The 23,373-nt window shown below is 38.3% G+C and overlaps 2 protein-coding genes across 8 annotated transcripts in view; one reads left to right on the forward strand and one right to left on the reverse strand.

Annotated features, from left to right (window-relative positions):
- CTNNA2 (catenin alpha 2) overlaps nucleotides 1-23,373 on the reverse strand; it is a 425,826-nt gene that overhangs the window by 122,323 nt on the left and 280,130 nt on the right. Inside the window, exon 1 of one of the 6 annotated variants that reach the window (XM_085545877.1) lies at nucleotides 16,924-17,067. The exons of the other annotated variants lie outside the window; for them this stretch is intronic. The gene's annotated coding sequence lies outside the window, so the exon portion shown is untranslated. Of the gene's footprint in view, nucleotides 1-16,923; nucleotides 17,068-23,373 lie in introns of those variants that run through there. 6 annotated transcript variants of the gene reach the window in all.
- Nucleotides 15,764-19,921, forward strand: LRRTM1 (leucine rich repeat transmembrane neuronal 1). Of its 2 annotated transcripts, none has more exons than XM_015862653.3 (2): nucleotides 15,764-16,110; nucleotides 17,978-19,921. In XM_015862653.3, the coding sequence occupies exons 1-2, from the start codon at nucleotides 16,087-16,089 to the stop codon at nucleotides 19,595-19,597; spliced, it is 1,644 nt and encodes a 547-aa protein (XP_015718139.1). In that variant the 5' UTR covers nucleotides 15,764-16,086; the 3' UTR covers nucleotides 19,598-19,921. The 2 variants fall into 2 exon arrangements, with proteins under 2 accessions (XP_015718139.1, XP_085402004.1); XM_085545878.1 differs by lacking the exon at nucleotides 15,764-16,110 and adding an exon at nucleotides 17,175-17,693.

Raw genomic sequence — 23,373 nt, forward strand, 5'->3', positions numbered from 1 at the left:
TTCTTCCCTTTGTCTAACATTGTGTTTCTCCATTTCAATATTTTTCTGTTTTAAATCTTTCTAAGTCAATTCTGCCTCTATTTTCTCTCTTTTTCTCATTACTCACAATCTTGACCTCGCAAATTGTCAGTCCATAATTTTCTGCCTTTCACAGCCAACTGTAATTTTTCACTCTCAATGCGTAAACCATGCCCTAATTCAGTTTCTTACAAACAGCCTAAGAGCTTTGACCAACTCAGGCTTATTCTGGACACACACACGTCTGAGATTTGCAGGAGAGGTGAAATGGCTGCAAGAACTTGCAGTAGTGTCTGCCTTAAAATTCCTAATTTACAGGTGTTTTGTCAAGTTTCAGCTCTGAGATTTCATTTTGGCCTGGGAGGGAGAGGAGCATCTTTGTTGATGCTTGATTTAAGAACAAAAATATAATACATGGGAAAGGGAGCTTAGAGAGAGTTCTGAGAGGTGGCATTTAACACATAAGGTGGAAGTTCATATTCAAAATATACGGTCATCTAAAGGGGACAGGGCTCTTTATAGAAGCTGTGGGTGCAAAACTGCTCTCAAAAAAGCTTTCCCCATGCTTTTGGTACAGATAATTCCAAAGAAACCAAAGATGGTAATGAGAATTTATCCTTCATCTGTAAGTCATTGCAGTAAATACTTGAATTCAATTGTGAATACAGGAAGACACAATGCGTCTGATAATATTCAACCCCACACAGGAATATTCTGTATGGCCCGTCTACTTCCCTTTCCTAGGGTAGTCAAGCAGGACACATGGTACAATACATACATGCTCTGCATTATCTGATCCAATGGATTTTAAGACCCCAAAGGGAATGGGATAGATCTTGAGTGCTCCTACAAGTTACTGCAAAGGTGATGCTGGAGCATAGGAAAAACTGCTTCAGTATATGTGTGGCTATTTCCTACTGCAGTCCCCAAAATGGAAGCAGTAGGACTGGCTTGTGTACTACAGGAATGAGGAGATGAGGAGCAACAGGATTAAATGAGAAGAAAGTCATAACTTCTAATAGAGATGATAGATTTTAACACACAAGAAGGATAAATAAATAAATAAATAAATAAATAAATAAATAAATAGATAAATAAATGAATAAAAATCCCTTATGCATTTAATAAGAGAGATGGGAATTGATGCAGCACTGGTGGTCATTTTACTTTATACAGAGCATTTAAAAGCTGAGCATGATTCAGCAGAATACTTCTGTGGAGATTTTAAGCCTTTGATTTCAAAGGACAGAGCAGAATATCTCTGAGTCCACCTGCTGCCAGCCCTTGGCAGACCCTGTAGTGAAAGCTGATGGCTGGAAGCCAGTGGGACTGATCTGGTCTGGGAGCTGAAGGGATCCTACATGCTGGGACAGGAGGAGGAACGGCACACGGGTGACAGCAAACCTCTTCCAGGAGGCAGCAAGCAGTGAAACAAAACCTGATCTGAAGAAATTAAAAAAACAAAACAAAAAGAAAGCCAAAAAAAAACAAAACAAAAAAAAAAAGACAAACAACAGCAACAACTAAAGTACAGAACAGAAAGCCAGGTATAGGCAAGCTGTTTTGCCTAATAGCTTCCTTAAGGTATTACAGTCCTGTAGGCACAAAAACAAAATCACTATCTGGGGACAAGCTGAGAACTATGTGTTTTATCCAACAAGCTACAGGACAAAATGCATTGCATGGTTGGGGTTCTATCTCCTGATAGCTGAAGCCACTGTTCTCTGGGGCTCAGCATAGTTGTGTTTGACAGATTAGTCTCTTTATACCTTCTCTATCTGTTTTCATGCAGAAATATTTCACATAGGTATACTGAGGATAAGTAACATAAAGAAAAATAGTGGAATTTCAGAAATGTCATTGTACTGTAAGCTTAGTACTTTAGAAAGAAGTGTCTAGCATATTGGATAGGTGTCAAATAAATTGAAAGTAATAATACGATACATTATTCCACATGAGCCAAAGTTCCATGGAAATACTTTAAGATAACAAAAATTGTATCCGTTTGCCATTTATAGTGCAAGCGGGGGCTTGTAAATAACCATCCCAACAAACCAAACCAGCACTCTATTTGCTGCTGGGAGAATATTATTGAATAAAAAACTTTGTTTCAACAAAGAAAACCAAAGCCATAGAAGTGTCCTAGTCAAATACATTCTGCACAGAATAACTGGGGCGGTCACTGAACAACTGGTACAATGTGGTCTAACAGTTTGAGGCAGGCAAATACGAGATCCAATTTAATGGATATGCCAGGACTTCACTGAAATAATTAATGCTTCTGAAATACCTCAGAGAAATAGCTGTCCAGCTACATGACTTTTTACATGCAATACAGGTAATTATAAATTCAAATGTTATGTCAAGTTGATAGAGACATAATACAGAAATGTATTATGTCTTCTTATGGAGCACTTACAGCTATAAATGAGAAGTGTCTATTTCCATAGCAGAACGTAAAACATGCTTTTTAGAATGTTACTTGTTAAAATGAAACTTACGAAACTACATAATTCAGCACAAAGTAATTTGCGCATTTAAGTGAGTACTTGGCATCATTGAGCTCCATGGGGAAGGCTGTTACACAACTCAAATGGCAAAGATTAGGGCAGTATTTGAGTAAGCATCCCTGGGAACAGAGCTATCTCAAAACAGGAGGAAAACCCCTGTTAGTGTAAGTCCTTGAAGGTTTTTGCTATTTAAATTACAAAGTTTATTTCTACCCTGGTCTCCTTCTAAGCATGCAAAAACCGAGAGAAAAAAAGGAAACTCTGGTGTAGATAATTTTTTCTCCTTCTGTCTCTGTTAAATGTGGATACTTCCTTCTGTTATACAGTTTCACTAATGTAATTATCCGTGCCACATGATGAGCTTGCTACCTAAAAGTAATTCTTTGACGCACTTAGAAATGACACAGAAAGGTCTTCTCTGGGTCCATCAATGTTTCATATTGTCATTAATGACCGAGGTGATAGAACATGGACTACAATTATTAAATTTGGAGGTAACACCAAGCTGAGAAGCACTGAAAGTACTCTGGAGGGCAGAATAAAAATTCAACACGATCCTGACAAATTGCACTTATGTCCTCAAAAGGGAAAAAAAGAAAAAAAAGCAAGATGCTATCCAACAGGGTCATGTGCAAGATGTTCAGTCAGTCAGGAATAGCCAGCTATACAGCAGAATGAGTAGTAGCTATGCAGAAAATCTGCAAAAAGAAAGAGTTTCAGGGGCTTTTGTGAATCACAAACTGAACATGAGTCATCAGTGTCACCCAGCTGCAGTAAAGGCAAGCAATGTCTTCAGACCTAGAAACCTAACTGCAGCCAGGGAGGCACTCTGTTCAGAATGAGCAAGATCTCAGTTTGAATACCACAGTCTTTTTGGCAGTCTGTATCAACAAAATAGGCATTAATTAGAATGGATGCAAAGAAGATCAAAGGCAGGTATTAATGTAAGTGATAAATAAATAATCTACAGGAAACAACAACAACAACAACAACAAAACAGTTGTAACAGCAAAAACAAACAACAAATAATATTCCATTAATAGTATAGGCTTAGAATCACAAAATCATAGCCTGGGTTGGAAGGGACCTCAAAGATCACCAAGTTCCAAATCCCCCCCGCCACAGACATTGCCACAGAATCACAGAATCACAGAATCACAGAATTACCCGGGTTGGAAGGGACCTCAAGGATCATGTAGTTCCAACCCCCCTGCCTAGCAGGGCCACCAAACATACGCCACAAACCAGGATGCCCAGGGCCCTATCCAACCTGGCCTTCAACACCCCCAGGGACAGGGCATCCACAGCCTCTCTGGGCAGCTGTTCCAGCAGATCACCACTCCCACAGAAAAGAACTTCCCCCTGATATCCAACCTAAATTTTCCCTCCCTCAACTTAAAACCACTTCAAATTTAAAACCAAACTTAAAACCATAAGCTTGGACATGCTGTGTTCATTAAACTTTCAGAATTTAAGAAGCAGAATGTTAGAATAGATTTCCTTGAGAAATCTTCAATTTGGGAGAAGCTGATGTGCCAGGAACAGCAAAACTGTTCTGCTTTAGGGCAGAAAAGTAGAAAAACCCAGGTAAAATCCACTGTACTTCTATGAACTACTAAGGTTTATTTTGCATGACTTTTCCAGCCATGATCAACTGAAAGATCCACATAAAAGAAAGCATGGAGATTTATTTCAATGCAGGTTATAAATATGGCTTATATTTTTTTTTTAAGAAGACTGGATTAGACATGAACCTCCTAGAACAATATTATTTATGATGATGCCATGAGTGGAGTGAGAATCCATTTCAGCGTGGTTATCCTATATATTCTAAAGCAGCATCAGGAAAGTATAACTTTTTAAAAGCAAAATAAAATATACAATTTAAAAGATGTCAAAAGAAGGACAAAGTTGGGCATCTAAATTAAGGTCCACTGTTCTACCAGACTATTAGTGTTTAAAACAGAAATTAAATGGGAAAGAAAAATAAAATCATAGAAAAGTTGAAGTCTCTTGTATGATCCTGACAAAAAATCTGCATTTTCAGATAGAAAATTGCGAGGTAGGAATTAAATACCACTTGAGAGAAATGGATTACTATTACTGTATCTACAGATATTTTTTCTCTATTTTGATTGATCTGACTGGATTACAAATTTCATATGAAGGTGATTTGTTTCTCCTAGGTGAAACTTACAAACAGTCAAGAAAAGCTTATCTGTAGACAAACTGTTCTCAGTTAGCCTTGCCATGATGTTGTTAAAATGCTATTCTCTAAAATTCCAATACAGTTTAACTAATCACAAGGCAAGAAGGCAAATATAATTTTACTGCCTCCTGTAGTCGCTAGAATGGTCTAATCTAAGTTCTGTAGGGAAACATCTGGGAAACCTGCTCTAGGATGAAAAGTAAGAAGTACAGTATATGCCAGACAGCAAAGGGAGAAGAATGTTCTACAATTCCTGCAGCTGATAGATTAGAAATAAAGCATGAAAATGGTTAGAGGGAGAAAAAATTGCTAAATATATGAAAATAATTATTTACATTTAATATATAGCTACAGTTGTGGCACTTGAAATGCAATATCTGTCGTAACATTCACCATTTGATTCAGATTTCAATGGCAGCTCCCCGGTAATGTTGAATTTGAAATGTCTGAACAGAGCACTTAGGGAAAAGCCAGTCAGCAAGAAAAAATAAGATGTGAATGTGAATGTGCTTGTGAGCCATCCAAGTAACGTGCTGAAAGTCTTTGTCCTTGACAAGCAGAAGGAAAAGCCAAACACCTGTCTGCCTCTTATCCATTATCTATCTTTTTAATATCAAACACCACTGCACTTCAGCAGATACTTCTGTCTGTAAACACACCAAAAGAGATCAAATGCCCAAATACAAATGTATTTTGTAAATCTCATGCAATCATTTTTTTATTTTTTTTTATTTTTTTTTATTATTTCTTTTTAGAATGGGCCTGTAATAGGAAAGCTAGCAATTTGTTTGGGGATCATAAATCCAAAGCTTTATCTACATTCATATTTTATCTCCCCGTTAGCAAGAGCAGATAGTCCAAACCAGAGAAAAAATATAGCTGATTTTACTTCTTAAGGAAGCTGCATATTTGAGAAGTACTTGATCATATGAGTAGGATATGGACACGGACTTTGACTGGATTACTTCTTAGGAATGGCTTGCAATAGGAAAACTGTACATTGCAGCAGGGAGATGTATATGGTACCCCTGTCATAAATACTGTGCTCACACTACCAGAATGAGCTGCTGGATTTGAATGGCTTTTAGCTGTGGGAGTGCTGCAGCACAAAGGAAACTGGATACTGCTCCTTCTTTCTGCTCCCCCCTTTAATCAGAAATCATGGGCAACAATCTTCCTAACACATTTCTAAACTGGATCCTTCACTGATGTGTGCAGGTCAACGGGGAAAAATGTGGTGTTGTATAGTTTGGGCAGGGGGAAGATCTTCAGCTGCATGCTCTGCTTTTACTACGAGGTGCACAAGGTCTCTGCAATACTGGAATGGAATTTTTGATGAAGTGCCTGGTGGCGAATTTGAAATACTAGCCTGAGGGCCCCAATGAGACATAATTCATTCCAGTAGCTAGAGCAAATCCAACTTCTACATCCATTCCTCTAAAGTCATTATTGACCCAAGGGAAAATGCTAGCCTTAAGCAAGTTTTAATAAAGACTCTGGTGGAGTAGTTTCTGTAGCACTAAATGCGATAATGAGAAACAAGCCACTTAGCTGCAATAGACCCAGGACCTGTATATAACCCAAAAATCAGTTTTCTAAGGTTCTTGGGATTCTTTCCAGAGATGAAACAGACATCGAAAAGAGATTTAATTACCTTGCTGGCTAATTTGTTACATAAAAATCAGTCAGGCTTAAATGGACCAATATTCTGCTTGTCTTATATGAGCATAATTTATTTTAATACTGTTTCTGTGAAGTAAAAATGTCCACAGAGTAATAAAGTCTGGGTTGAAAACTGAGGATTTTACTAAACCAATAAAAGTATGAACATCTAAATCTGGTCTTAAACACTGCTATGCCTTGGAACTTTTTGCAGTTCATTTTAAGCACTAAGTTTATATCTGTTTCATATCATAAGACCTAATACCAAATAGCATCACTGATGCTACAAACTGGTAGTTGGAAAGTTTCTTACACAATTACTGGAAATGCTCAATGTAAGAAGTAAGTAAACAAAAGCAACAGCAACAACAACAAAACCACAACGCAGCATGCATTCTTTTGAAGTTAGACCTGCATTTCATTAAAACAATAATTAAAGTATTATTAAGCGTTCCTCCCTCTGCCCCTTTTTTCAACTGCAAAATAAAACCTTGGTAGACAGGGAAAGTGATTAGAAAATTAAACTACAGTCTTTATACAGAGAGTTAGAGAAAAGATCCTTTGTGCGACTGTTATGATCATTAGTCTCTATCCCAGGCAGAACAATCACAACCTTTTGTGCCTGCTGATGTCTGGCATTCACTCACAGAGAGATGCCTTGTTTTATGCCTCTACATTCTCCACTCAAGTATGTTGTGAAAGTCAGCAGGGGAAAATGGAGAAATAGTCTCCTCTATGTGGATGTTTTAATAACAAAATTGATGGCACAGAACTGAAGCACCAAGGGGAAAATGAGAAAAAGCTCCTCTCCGACAGTAAACTTGTGGTCCTGCTCTTCTCCTCACCCAAGTCAATCCTCACCATCACTGTATTCATAAACAAATATCATTTAAACTTTTAAAAACCTTACTCTCGTAATTACTGTGTATAGGGCAAGTAAATACTTTGACAGGAAGGATGGGGTAGGATGGGCTGTGTGGTTCAGTCAAGTCATCAGACTCCAATCAAAGCGTGTTGGATTTTCTGCCATTTGTTTCACATGAGAAGTAAAAATAGAACAGGTGCTCAGCCATTTTATGAAAACTCCTAAAATATTTTCTAAAGTTATGAAGGAATCAGTGTGTGTTTTATGATCTAGGAGAATTGGTGCTTATGAGTCTCTTTTCTTTTTTCTTTCTTTCTTTTTCTTTAGGTACTATTTGAGTTCAGATACTGTGCAGTGATTTCAATAAAAGCAAAAGTGAATCACGTTTCTGTGAAAGTCTTGGCTGTTTATATAGGTGAGATGCAGTGGCGGGAGGGGGGGGGGGGGACAGAAAATATTTCTGGTTTGAATGGAGATTAAATGTCAAGAAGACTGGAGTTGCCATCTACTGGAGTGTGCAAAGAATGACAACTGACATGTAAAAATTTGGCACTGAAGGCATTAGTCAAAGTAACAGTTCAGATATATTGTGTACTGCTCCTAAACAAAAAAATAATAAAGGAGACCTCCAAAGACATGGAATTATTCTCCAGTTTTAGCTGATGAACAAGTCAGGAGATGCATGAGAAAGCAGTGCTGAAGCAATCTCATTTGCCTAAGTCTTTTATCCACGTTCAGCAAAAGATTATACTTATCACTTCTCATCAGAGCACAGATAATTCCACTTTCCAGCTTCAAAAGCACAAAACAATGTCAGAATGTGAAACACGGAGAATGGTAAACTCTTCAAATAGGAGTATCTAATCAGAGCCACAATTTGAAATCACCACTTCTTTATGCAAGAAAATATCACAGAATATCCTCAGTTGATGAAACAATGACAGACATAACGCCAATCTTCTTAGAGTTGCTTATCATCAGAGACAGATACTCAATATTCATTGTGCAGTGGCAATAATATGCAGTAAGTTCACATGCAAGAAAAACAGTATTTACTCTTCTGCTTGTAGATGATGTAGTTTTCTACATATAACTCATGTAAAAAAATTCCACATTATTTATATACAGAAATACATAAAAGTAATGTTTACAGCAGGACAGGTAGACTAAATAAATGTCTCCATAACTGGTCAGAGAAGACAAGAAAGCAAACAAGTCCTTGAGGTGTTATGAATGAAACTGCACAAAATTAGCAGGAGACATGATGTCAGTGACAACCACAGTCTGGAAGTTCAGCACTTTTGTAGACATAAGCACAACAGGTCCCACCTCACAAGACCAAAACCTACGTAACACCAATTCAAATGCAGTGGGATGTTTTAAAAGCAGTTCTATATTTTCTCAACTACAGCGAAGATGTTTATTAGTCTCTTACTAAATATTTTATACAAAGTGACAGGACAGAAGTCTCTGACATGTGAACTATGTTATTATGATTAATGGAGTTCATACATAAAGGGTTATTTCTCTCGAAAACGTCAGATTGAATAATTACTGGAATTAATCCCAAAGGGCTTCAGAAAATTTTCTGCCTGGTTTCAAGTCACATTTTTATCACATTTTTCTTTTGACTAGAGGGCAATCTTTAATTGCAGTTTTAAGTAAAACAAGTACTGTAAGCAATTCATCAAACATTATGAAAACTGATGTATTTTTCTAACAGTCCTTGAAAGCAGCTAATTCACTTTTTATCATCATCTCTAGGCAATATAGCAAAATCCAATCCATAAACTGGTTCTGTTCTGCCTCTGAAACAAAAAAGCATCCTGTCCATATATTTTATGCATCAGGTTAGCTCTAGAATATCCTGGAATTGATATATTGGAATATTACTGGCAATATTATTAAGATAAGTAGGGAACAGATGATAGCATTATTTGGTCTCTTGGATTTCTGAAATCTAATCAGTATTTAATGGACACAACGGTGCCAGAAAATCCAGAAAGTCAAAGAACATATCTCAAAAGACTCAGCTGAATGTGCTTCAGGGAAGTTTCCCAAGGTCAGCGTTACTCTGTGATGCTGCAGAAGCATACAGCAAGATCCATCATCCACCAGACCGAGGACCATGGAGAAGAAGCATCTATTAATTTTTTATTTGTTTTATTTGTGGTTTTCTTTGTTTGCTTGTTTTTGTGTGTGCGTGTTTCATTAAATGTGATGGAGTGATAACTGCCTTGAAGCTTCTATGTAAACTGGGCAGAAAGTAAAGAAGTAATTACCACCCAATTTCATTTGCTACCTCTGGCCTTACAGATGCTTTATCCCATTCCATCATCAAAGACTTCTGAAGCTCAATGTCTTCATGGTCCTTATGGCCAAGAAAACAGCTTGAAGGGGTTTCTGCTGACCTCACGTCAGTGTGTGGTCCAAGCTCAGCTAACAACAGGCAGAAGAAAGATATGACCAAACCTCAATTTTATAGGCTGCTTATCCGGTACAACTGTAATTCACTTGTTCTTATCCAGCTATTATTGCCTTGAATAACCATGCTGTGTTGATTACTGTCACATTCATTAGCACATAGCAAAAACAGACTCCTGCTATGCTAGGTGCTATACAGGAAGAGACAAGCCTTGAGATCGAGAGTTGGAAACAGAAAAAACAACACATTAGATGTAGGAAGAGTAAGGTCAGAGAATAAGCAAAAAAAAAAAAGTGCAATGCAAATAGAAGTAGCAGAGTGAGGATCACAACACATATCATAGCTTTCGGGATGGTACGTTTTTAAAAGCTCACTACCTTGAAGTGTCTCTTACTGCTCAGCAACTGAATTCTGACATATTCAGAACACTACCACAGCTCCCTCAACCATCGATAGTCCTTTACTTGCTCATTACCTAAATGGCCCTGCTTGAGCAGTGTGTGTGGTGATGGCAGGATATGTTCCAGGTGGATGGAAGACAATACTGGGGATATTTCATAGTAGCATCTCTACCCAAAATCTACATGGCTGGAAGGAGAAAGGAAATCACCAGGTACAACATCCCGTGGGAAGTAAACTCTCAGCCTGTATTTATAGACTGCGTCAAAGGACATAATTCACGGGTCTCACATCAGTCATTTGTCACATATTTAGGATTGCTCTTTGTCATATTACTGCTATAATCATGAGAGATGGTTACTCTTCCACAGCCATGTGTGCAACATACAGTATCCAATTAAACACCTTTTCAAAAACAGAAATTTCTAAAAAATGGGGAAAGATCTACAATATATCTTGAGCCACAGGCATTTCACAGATACTGACCTTTGATTTTGATTTAGAAGCTCTAACTAATAAAGCTTGGCACTACACCAAATCCAAAGAAAAAAACAAGCACTCTCTTGTCAAATTATAATTAATTTGCACTACAAAAAAAGAGCAGAAGTAAGCCAAGTGTTCTTTAAAAATGGTCTCCAAGCACAGAAAAATATCCTATATCTTGAAAAACAGGCTGATCGTTTCCCGTCTTTTTGAGTTGATTGTGTTTTTCCACTTGTTTAAAATACAAACTGAGTATTAAGGAACAGCAAGTTCTTCATATAACATGAATGTTAAAGAATTAATATTACAGAAGTACAAGAAATTCACCATTTCACCTCTAAAAACATATATATATTATGTATAGGTAATGTAGTACAGCTTTATTTTCTATGTACACTCTTTATATGATTTACAGACTCCTTGTATATCTTTTCAGATATATTCAGGATCTTTAGGCATACTCATTCAGTTGAGTGTATCTTTCTATACATTTAGTGAGAGTGAAGGATTGACACAGAGCTCTGATTGCACAGTCATCAGTCTTAAGTATAGAGAGACAGACAAATTGAAATGAAACTGAACGAGAGGCAGAAAGGCTTCAATAACAACTTGCCATTGGTTCTTACCAAACTAAATTAGTCATTGAGAAGAGCTAGGTGTCTAAGATTACATATATACCACACACTTCACGCCTCTATCTTACAAATATACTTGATATTGCCTCATTATTTTTAAGTTGTTTATAAAACAGGTCAGGTTATCCTCTATTTTAAGAAGGCATGGCATCTTTTGTTATGCCGTTAAATATGTCCTTCTGAGACTCATGACCCATGATTATTACTCTTAGACATTACATCAGTTGCAAATAATACGTAATTAAGCCATAAATATTTCAGGTAGTCAACCAACCGTCTTCTTTAAGTTTGCAAAAATTACAGTGACTTCTACGTGAAATGTGAATTTTCAAGTTGTTTAATGCTTTGTGAATTCTGTGTGATGATTCAGATACCCTCCAATATCCCAATAAAATGTATCACAAAACCAACTGCAATTCAACAGATTTTAGCCTGAGTTTTCCCTTCAGATTATGGATCTCATCAGAGCAGAAGGAGGGAAACATAAAAATACTGCCTTCTTTAGCTGCCAAGATATACCAACAAGCACATTGAGAATAACTGAGAATAATACAGTCTGCCAAGGAGCTGATTGCCTGCTTGCTATAGGCACTCTGCTACAATCCAACATCTATTTCTATGATTCCAGATTTAGCTCATATTGTTCAGGTCTTCAGTAATTTCAAGAGTCAGAACTAAGAACTTCCATGCAGCAGGATCCAAAAGTAGTTTCCCAGTTTCCTCACAATGACTCCTTTGGAGTCTTTTAGAATAAAACCTTCTGTGATGGAAGAAAACTGCCTGGGGAGTGGTGGTATTAGAACTAGGTGATCATTGAGGTCTCTTCCAACTCAAGCCATTCTCTGATTCTGTTATAGAATTTTATGATTCTAAAAGTGTTTGTTTGATACCTAAATGCTAGTTTAGCAGCAGCTTCAGTACCAGTCTACATTTGTTGTAGTAAGGTACCTACAGAGGTCACCATAAGATTAGTTATTTTTTTTATGACTGTACATTAAAATACATTTGGAAAGAAGCAAAAGAAATGGATAAAGAACAAAAATTTGTCTACTACTGAAAATAACAGATTTTCTGCTCTGGGAAAATATTCCAAGAGCGGTTCATTCACGTGTAAAAAGACTTTCCAAGAGATTGCCAGGAACAGCAATGTTGATCTGTTTTACATTAGGATGCAATCCTCATATGACTTCAGTACAGAAGGGGCTTGTTGGCATATCTATATCCATGTCCCCAACTGAAACTTGCAATCCTTCTGAGTGACACATGTCATTCCAGTGGACTGGAATGTAGCATCAGCCTAAGTCATGGGTACAAGATGGTTTAGAGACATAACTAATTTGGCTACTATGGACATTTCTCATAGTTCTAAACAACTCTGCTATTCTACCACTTTGTTTTCAGAGATGAAACATTATTCAGTCTGTCTTAGGGTTAATGAATCTAACAGTGATAAATTAACCAACCAAACAACCAAAACAAGGTGGTTTCTCCAGTCATCTTGGGTTAGCTGCATCCAAGTAAGAAAATAGAATTTAAGTTCAAACCAGTCTTGAAAAACAAATGAGAAAGCAGTTAGTGTCATAGTTTATTAAAAACAAACAAACAAAAAAATAAACCTTACAGATGAACTAAGAAAAGTGGAAGAGGACAAAGCAGATATATTCATGCGTATGGATAAGCTGCAATATTCTTTGTTTACTCTTTTTGTTTACATGTGAAGCAAGAGTTTCAACTAGAGGGTAACCTGACTGTAGAACAAATCTTTGGTTGATGAAGATGCTAAAATGATCTTCAAGAATATGATGATTAATGAAAAAGGACAGTACTTCTATTTTTATAACTACTCATTTTTCCATTATACCTAGACATTCACAACTAGTAACATTGCCCAGTGCTTTGACATCACAGAAATGTTCAGAAATCCACAGACAACTTTCACTGATACCTAAGAGAATTAGTAACTCAATGGCTTAATCAAGTATTCTGCAAATAATGAAAAGGTGAGAGAGGCTCTTCATCTTACCACAGATGCATTTTCCTAAGACATTTCTGTGCCACACTGGCAATTCAACACATAGGTCTCTTCCATGAGTGACTTTAGAGCTATACATGAATGTCTGCTATTCAGTATGGCTGATGATGATATCAGAGTGGCTGTACTGAGAGATAAAAAGTGTTTATTGCATTGTCAAAAACAATGAGATGATTTACATAAGAATATCTACTGCTTAAATGCAGTATCAAATCCAACTTGTCTGTTCAGCACTGCAAGAAATAAATGGTAGTTATGACTCTTACTTTGGCATCGGGAGTGTCCAGCACTATTTTGGTCAAGATAATAGAGTTCATTTTTACAATTCCTAAAAGAGACAAGTTATATAGGTGATGGCCTTCTTATTGCCTGAAACCCTAAATTCTATATAGAAGGGAGAGCTGACCAAAGGGTAGGATATGAACATTAGAGAAATAACAGTTTTAATTTGCTTTACTTGGAGTCACAACTCTTCCTTCTCTTTTCTGTTTTTAAATGTTTCCTTTATATGAAATGCTATGGTTCATTGCACCTGAAAATTAAAGACTACTTTGTAAGATCAAGCTTTGAGTCTGTCCATTCATGAAAGGAAATTAAAATCACCACTAAAAGCTCCACTTTTTATTATACTGATAGAAACCACTCAGGGAAAAAAAAAAAAAAACCAAAAAAAAACAGAAGGAAGAGGAATACTCACCATATACTCTATATTCACATACTCCACATATGTACATATGTACAATAAACAAGAAGATTTATGGGTGGTGGTGGTAGTTAATACATTAAAACTTATGCATATATATTTAGACATTAGGGTCAAGATTGTGATTTTACTCACCCTGTTCCCACTCTCTTAAACTTGGGATGACTCCAATAAATAGCTTACCAGTAAAAGTTTAACTCAAGTCACTCTTCTGTAACCTACTTTACATTGATTTAATCAATCTCTCTTAAATACTTAGAAACTTAGTTTGTGCTTCTTAAGATTGGTTTATAATAGCACATTTAATAAAGCTAATTTAAATGCACTAATTTATAGAGATTTGCCAGAGGCTCTGAAACTTCAGAAAATGTGTAAACTTGACAGTTTGGCTGTGATAACAGCTCAAACAGTGGAAATTAAGCCCTTTGTGTTACAATCAAGTTCAAAATGGATTCCCTGTTCCATAACGAGAAGAAGTACATTTAAAAAAATAAAAAATACAAAATATAGAAGAAAAACAAATTTACAAAGTTATTTCAGGGCTAAGCAGAAGATTGACCCGCACTTTTCTGTTCAGATTCTCATGCCCCATTTCTTGCACTTGAATATCACTCTACCTCAGCATCACAGCTCCCAACACACAGGGAGGTCTCTAGTTTAAAAACTACCTGGATTGTTTTTTTACAAACACATTTTTGGACAAATAACAGCAAAGTCTCTCATGCAATATAGCTCTGACAGAGCTGTGAGATTCTGCTTAGGGCCATTAATTCTGGGTTCCTAATTCTAGTTGTCAGCCTTCCAGCTAATGCTAGATAGGTTTTCTACTGTCTATTCTAATTTCTACCTCTGGTAACCAAATGATAATAGATTATATGCCAGCATGGCAATAGGCAGATTGGTTAGGACACAAAATGTATCCCAGGCAATTGCAAGAACCATTGCAGAAAAAAGAACACAGCTCTTCACAGTGATGTATCATGGAGTTTCATCTCTTAAAGTGGCATGCTTCATTTTATACGTAATGTTTGGATGGTAACTAAGTGATCATTATCGTCATCTGCTTTGCAGAAAATGTCAGCTTTCCTTGAATACAGGATGGAAATTTTTAGGGCTACTTTGGGAGATCTATCCCCAAACTGTTAAATGGGAGACGGCCTTAAGATCCACCTCAACAAGACTTACAGGGTTGCAGTATTTAAGGGATACAACCTTAATGCTGTGAACCTTTATTTGATGTTTAGAAACTTAAAAATAGTCTTTTTCACCCTCCCTACTAATTGCATCAAAATATTTGGAAATGCAAGCTAGAATGCATCATTCTTGCACAAAGGTGTTTTTAACCACTTCTGCTTCTGTGCTCTTTCTCCCAGTTGCTTTCCTTCCTCCTTCTGTGTACTGAGAAACAGAATTAAGGTGTACTGCAACCAGTGGACACTTGCATAAACAGCCTGCTTTGAACAAGACAGCACAATCATGGGAGAGGGAGAGCACATTCAGCTCTCTTGCCTTACTACAACATACAAGAGGTTCATGCAATATTAAAGCATCACCTTTTTCTTTGAGACCCCAGAAATGTGAGAAGCAGAAGGATGTGAATGAATATACCAGATTGGGAGTATTAAAGTGCATCGATTCCAGGGTTCTGAGACTGCAGAGCGAGTGGTTAACATTTGTCATTTATTAAAGAGTGGTTATAGCAAATATATTTGTAACAAATCTCTTTCAGTGATTTGTTATGAACGAGAGACTAAGTTCACTGAGACTTCTGTAAAACAACTTCTGCTGCATCAAATTACTGCATTCCTTGATCTATACCAACACACACACAGACAGCAGCCAGCCACGCTCACACACATGCACAGCTCCAGCATTCTGCACCTCTGCAACAAATACTCCGAAAAAAAGAAGACTTAAATGTGAACATGGCTGTGAAAAAGAAAGGAAATGTAACATTTTTGTCCTGCCTCCAGTACTTTGCAACCAATCTTGGCTTAAGGAGAAAATCAGCACAATCTTCTGCAATACTTGTATTTCCGAGCGAAACTTCTTCATAGAGGATTCATGCAGGATTGCAAGCTGTCAGCTCTGATCGCATTCATCAACACACAGCCTTTAGATTCTATTTCATAACGGGAAAAGGAGATGGCCAGCGTTTTCCTGACAGAAGTAAGTATTGTATGTTTTTCAGTCGGTAAAAATTAGAGAGAGAGCTCATTGCAGATGCATTTCCCATTGATAATGAGGGCTGCAAATTACCAGGCAAAAATTATTTCGGTGCATGGAACAAAAAGCAACACAATCTGCAGAACTTAGGAAGTGACTGGGTTTTCCACCCCTTCTTTGCATGCTGCCGACACAGTCAGAGTAACCTATATGCTGATCTGATTCTGAACACCCAGTATTCTTTATGCTGCAAGAATAATAGATAGTTTTGTGTGCCGTAGCATACACTGAAGAAAAATAAATAAATAAAGAAATAATAATAATAATAAAAGAATATATATATGTATATATAAGGAAAGAAAGAAAGAAAAGAAAGAAAAGAAAAAAAAAAAGACAAAAGCAAGCCTTTAGGAGAGGCATGTGCTGAACACACAGAGAATATGCAGGATGGAAAAAGACCAAATGTAATTAAAGCTTATAGGATAGCAGACGTTCCTATTTGCAGAGCTCTGGCTGCATTTCTATCAGAAAGAATGCACAGAATTTCAAATCATCCTCTATTTAGACAATGTCAGAATAAAAACACGTTCCACCCCCCCACACCCCTCCCTTTAAACCCAAAGTCTCCAAAAGGCAAATATCCTCAGATTTACAGAGAAAAAGCAATCCGACGATACTGGTTCATATTTTCCTTCTCAAACCAAGAAATCAAGTATCTCCCTGTCCCCAGCTAATGGCTTATACATTCAGACTTTAAACAAAAGCAAATAATAATTATAATGATAATAAAAGAATCCTAATTCTCAAGCTTCCTACTTAGCACTGCCTCGCTGTTGATGATTTGTGCGGCTGTGTGTGCGTGCGTGTTTGAGAAATGGAGAGATAGGCTTAAAGTATTTTCCATTTCATCAAAGAGCATATATTACTTTCCTGGTTCGCTCCAGCGTTTGGTTTTATGCCCACCCCTTTTCCATCTGCCCATGTCTGAGATGCACAGTGCAGGCGTACAATCATGAGCAGCTTACGACACTCAGTGAACACTAGGTGCCTCTGCATGCTCTACCAACATACTGCTCGGCTGAAGGGAAAGGATTCTTGCTGTCTCTCTGCTCTAAGCATCACCTAACAAGCAAAGCGAACAAAGAATGGGAAATAAAGCTACCCTTAGCCGGTCAGTGAATGCATGGTAATCTCTCTATGGAGTAAAGGTTGTGCCGGTCAATGGTCGTTGCAAATGATGGACATTAAACAGATTGCCAAATCCTGTGGAGTCGTTAGTAAAGAGTTTGGAGTTTTTTTCACGCCACAGTGTTAACTGCAGAGAAAAGGACAGAGGGAGAAGCAGAAGATCAAGCTCATGCACATAGTTCTGAAACTTGCAGGTCCTAGGAGTCAGCTAAAAGCTAGCTGGACAAGCCTTGAGCTCTTTGAGCAGAAGCGAAGTGAGACATTGTGAGCTTGCCAGCCTTGCACAGCTCTGAAAGGGACCGAATTTGTAGCACAGAGGGGTCTTTTTTAGCTCTGCATATAATTAGTCCAAACACAAAGGAAGCAACTGAATGGAGGTTGTCACTCTCTGGAAAAGGGTGGGTAAGACACTTTTTAATTAAATTCTTTCATGAAGAAAGATTTTTTTTTCTTTGCTGCAGCCTTTAACATGAACAAAATCGGTATCATTTTACCTTTGAATGTCTGTGAACTTTAATGCTGCGCAGCTCCTGCATGCTGTAAAGTGAAATATTTGGCTCTGTGTTTGTTCCGTTTGCTGTTTTGCTTTGGTCTGGGCTTTTTTTTTTTTTTTTGGTTATTGTTGTTGTTGTTTATTTTCTTTCTTGTTGTTGTTTTTCCTCTTAAATAAAATATGATGTAGAATTTGAAAAGATTCAATGGACATTCTCGAGCATATTTGGAAATATTCTTGCTAATGGATTTCCTTCTTATCGGTCTCTGTTTAAACTGGCTGCTGAGGAAGCCCCCGGGGTTGATATTGTGTATGCTGGGTATCTTTTCTAAAATGCTTCCAGCCGTGAATAGTGGGTGTCCACAGCTATGTCGGTGTGAGGGCAGGCTTTTGTACTGTGAATCACTGAATCTCACAGAGATGCCTCGCAACCTGTCGGGCATGATGGGCTTGTCTCTGCGGTACAACAGCCTTTCAGAGCTGCATGACGGACAGTTCACAGGGTTAATGCAGCTCACGTGGCTCTATCTGGATCACAATCACATTTGCTCAGTGGAGGGGAATGCCTTTCAAAAATTGCGGCGAGTTAAGGAGCTCACCCTGAGTTCCAACAAAATCACCCAACTGCCCAACAACACGTTCCGACCCATGCCAAACTTGCGCAGTGTGGATTTATCGTACAACAACCTGCAGTCATTGGAGCCCGACCTGTTTCATGGGCTGAGAAAACTCACGACTTTGCACATGCGGTCAAACGCCATCAAGTTTGTGCCGGTGAGAATTTTTCAGGACTGTCGCAGCCTGAAGTTTCTAGACATAGGATACAATCAGTTAAAGAGCCTGGCTCGAAACTCTTTTGCGGGCTTGTTTAAGCTCACCGAGCTGCACCTCGAGCACAATGACTTGGTGAAGGTGAATTTAGCCCACTTCCCCAGGCTCATCTCCCTGCACTCGCTCTGCTTGCGACGGAATAAAGTCACCATTGTCGTCAACACTTTGGACTGGATATGGCAACTGGAAAAACTGGATCTCTCTGGCAACGAAATAGAGTACATCGAACCTCACGTCTTCGAAAGTGTGCCTCACCTCAAGTCCCTGCAGCTGGACTCCAACCGGCTGACCTACATCGACTCGCGCATCCTGGACTCCTGGAAGTCTCTCACGAGCATCAGCCTGTCGGCCAACACCTGGGACTGTGGCCGCAACGTCTGCGCCCTGGCCTCATGGCTGAGCAGCTTCAAGGGCCGCTACGACAGCAACCTGCTCTGTGCTACCCCCGAGTACGCGCAGGGTGAGGACGTTTTGGATGCGGTCTATGCTTTCCACCTGTGTGAGGACACAGTCGACCCCACCAGTATCAACACCCTGTCCCCCGTGACCAACAACAGCGACCAAATGTTTGGCTATGGCTCAGCTGCCGCCACGGCCTACGTGCCAGAGGCCGACGAGGAGCCGACGACGTACGCCATCACCGTGACGCTGCCCGGCGAAGGCGCGGAGAACGCCGTGCAAATTCACAAGGTGGTGACAGGGACCATGGCACTGATTTTTAGCTTCCTCATTGTGGTTTTAGTGTTGTACGTCTCTTGGAAGTGCTTTCCAGCCAGCATAAGGCAACTAAGACAGTGCTTTGTAACACAACGTAGGAAGCAGAAGCAGAAACAGACCATGCATCAAATGGCTGCCATGTCAGCCCAGGAGTATTATGTTGATTACAAACCCAACCACATCGAGGGAGCCCTGGTGATCATTAACGAGTACGGATCTTGCTCTTGTCACCAGCAGCCAGCGAGGGAGTGCGAGGTGTGATTTGCCTTGGGGATTTACACAGTGTGCAACCAAATAGCGGCGCGCAGACAGGGAGCAGAGTGGGGGGTTTGCGGGGCTTTGCTGAGGATTTTGCGGGCATTCCTCTGCTGAAATCACAGGAGGAGCTGTTGGCAGAACTTGATATTTTAGCTTTATCATGTCTTAAAATCTTCAGGACAGTCAATCTTAAGATTTCCTATGCTAATACTCCCTTTGAAGATCTGTCAATATTCAGGAAACTGAGAGTGTAAAAAAGGTACTGATTATTGATCTTTTGTAAACTAAGGAAAATGTTTAAAATAAAAAAAAATAGCATTTACAGTTTTTACAGACTGGTGTATATTACCTGAGTTGTTCCCTGTATACAAAATGCAACAGTTTAACATTTTTTCTCTTCGTTCTGAGTGTTGAAATGAAAGCCTTGGAGCAAAGAAGCCACATAAAACAGGCTGATAAAAATTAACCCAATGGCTACCCATTGTAATTAGTGCACATTCAGTTCCATCATTTTATTGGCAATATTAAGCATGACACCAGAATTCAATTTGTGTTCCTGTGCTACCTGTAACTGGATGTTAGTGCAGCCAGTGCACTCCAGAGGGTCTGAAGTTCTGCCCATGCCCTAGGACTGGGTGTCAGAAGGGTTTTTAAGCACAGCTCACTTGTATTTTGCTGTAAGAGCCATAAAAACTGTATTGTAACCCCTAAAAGTATATTTTTATTTTTTTAAAATCAAAATAGATAATATTGCAAAGTCTTGTAAAGAACCAAACAATTGAAATGCTGCTGAAAAAGTGCTAGTCATCATCTTCTTTAAAACAAAAAATATGAGAAAACCCTAAGTGTAAGGCCTTTTGCTAGCATTTTCCACTCTTATGCTTGCTCTAAACTATGACCAGAGCAAAGAAACCTTTGCTTTATGCACTGTAGAGACACACTGAGAGGTGAGCAGGAGCAGTTCAGTGCTCAGTGGTGCAACCTGTGTATGTCTGGGGCTGTGAGTGGGACAGAGCTACCCAAGCATACATCTGGGTTCACTGGCATATGCTACCAAAGCTCACCTTGTGCCCCTCACTGGCCTCACCAACAAAACAGCCTGGAACCCACACAGAAGCTGAAAGCATAGGAACCCTCCCTACCAATGATTGATCCATGGGATTTATGGGTATGAACAGTGATTTGATAATGTAGAATCACACAACTGCTTTATTCTGACTGCCCTTAAATAAAGGCTTCCTTTCCTTGTATTTTGGATTTTTCATTCTAGTACATGAACAACCTACTGCTTGATCTTTCCAACAACTCTCCTCATACTAATGAAGGTGAAGCAGTTTTATAACAGCAGGCAGAGCATCTTGAATTTCTCTCCATATAGCATAACATGCTAATAAAATGCTGCAGATAGAGAACCAGGAACCATTTATTTTTTTTTTATGCTTTGTACATATTTCCCTCTCCCTAAGATGCAAGAGAGGAAAACTCCAGAAATCAGACAGAATGCTACCTACTCTTTAAAGGATACAGCAGTCTTACAAGGAAGAGATTAGGCACAGCTCATGTAATTTTTTTTTACTGCACACCAGCTTTTTAGCTGCTAATTTTAACCATAAAGAATGAGGTTTATATTTTTCCTAACTGACTCTATTTTTAAGGGGTCAAAACTTATAGCTTCCTCTACTTTGTACAACCATCACTCTATTTAATATTAAATACGAGATAGCCTTCTAGTAAAATTAAAAAAAATATTTAAAGAGACTATAATGTCATCGATAAGATCAATGAGAATATGCACTGGGAGAGGATTCTTCAGGAGAATTTTAATAAAAATAGACATTTTAAATCAAAGCCACTGAAAAATTACCTCCAGGTTTGAAACAAGCTGTCAAACTGGCCCTTTATCTGCTTAAACAACTGTACGCTTCTGTTTCTTTGCCTCAAACACAGAGGGATCTGATCCATCCCCAAATTCTCAATATAGGAACTCTCAATAGAGGAACCTATGAGCAAAGGTACTGTAAGTCAGGGGAGAAATTACTTTATGCCATGCTGACTGAGACCAGAAATGTGTATTTTCCCCTTTAAAACCCTCTCTCTGAAATCAACACAGATCTAAGGTTAACTTTGGACTACATTATACATTCCTCAAATCAACATCCAGCACTGCAGTCAGAAGGACTGATTACAGATAAATGCCAGAAAGCTTCCAAAACCAACCAAGACTGTTAACATATTGTTTATATAAGGTTAAAAAAAGAAAAAAGGAAAAAAAAGAAGGAAAAAACAACCAAAATCTTTCTTTCCATAGTGACCCCCTGTTACTCAAAGGGAATGTATTAGTGCTGTCATGTTTTTAGCCCTGTAAATCTGATGCAAATCTGATATTGACCAACAATTATCCTGTGCTTGTATTTCTATGTATTTTTTAGCATAGCTGTGGGTTGTATTTTAAACACAGACCTCTGGAATGATTCCTGTTGTTTATTGGTGTTAGCAACCTCAAGCAAAGTTTGCAAGATGTGAGCAATTCTGCCTTTGCAATTTATTCACCCCGTGCTTCATGCTCGAGTGACAGCTTGAGTAAACTGAACAGAACATTTGGCTTTCAAGGGGCAGTGATTCCAGAAGTGAGGGTGAATTTCAGGATTGCCTGTTGCCATTGCTCCTGGAGAGAGGTAATGACCACCAACGGCTTGCTACCCCAGCAGGATGATGGATGAACCCTCCATGGAGAGGACTGCCCTTTATTAAACTGACAAAAATGAGCTGTTTCACAATCTTCATGCAAAAATCTTTTATAAGGGTAATGTCTTCTAGAGACAGCCCCCTGATGATCTCCAGATATCTGGATACTCATCTACTTGTGGAAAGAAGGATGCCACCTGTTCCATGGTACAGAGCTGTTCCAATAGCTGCCCACATTTATTCTAAAAGTTTATGAGACAAAAACATGGACAATAAAAAGGACACAAAGATTTCATTTCATTTCAGCTCTTACAAACCCAGTTATTCATCCTGCAACTGGCTGCTTGCATTGGTATATATGAAAAGTCTTCCATTTGTAATGTATTTATGGCAACTGCAAGAATACATTTTCCCCTCTCTATTCCTTTCAGACTTCATGTTTACCAGCTGTCCAGACATATGTCATTCCCTCTCTCTTGATCCCCTTACCCTGGCTCACTCTATGGCTACAAAAAGAAAAAAGAAAAAAAAGGAAGAAAAAGGGAGAAAAAAAGAAAGAGACTTTTGGGGTTAGATGTGACAGTTTCTTGTTCAGATTATTATGAAATATCAAAGGAACTAAAATATTTTAAATAGTCCCCTTTGAACGTTCCACTTAACAGACTAATCTGCCTTTTATAATTAGGTAATTAACATTATTTTCTTCTTTTTTTTTTTTTTTTTTTTTTTTTTTTTTTTAGTGTTCTTAACATCCAAGGCAGGGTGAAAGGCATGAGAAAGAGCCATCATTTTTGAGGATGGTTAACGCTATCAGTGTTATAGATCTCTAATATGCAATCTCTTGCTGCTAACATCAATACACACTCACAGTGCACCCAGTGATGAAGGAACTGTTGCTGTGTATGCTTTGAATGTATATAAGGGATAATTTATTTTCCTTTCTGTCTTTTTTCCTTTTATTCTGTACTAAAAAAAAAGAAAAAAGAAAAAAGAAAGTGATATGAAACCACAGAATCAATGCTAATGTATCACATTCTGCTTCTGGCCTGAATATATAAAAATACAAAGAAATTCTGTGTTAAGGGTGCAAATTC

Source organism: Coturnix japonica, chromosome 4 (assembly GCF_054131305.1).
Source record: "Coturnix japonica strain WE chromosome 4, WE-NBRP24, whole genome shotgun sequence".
Taxonomy (NCBI): domain Eukaryota; kingdom Metazoa; phylum Chordata; class Aves; order Galliformes; family Phasianidae; genus Coturnix; species Coturnix japonica.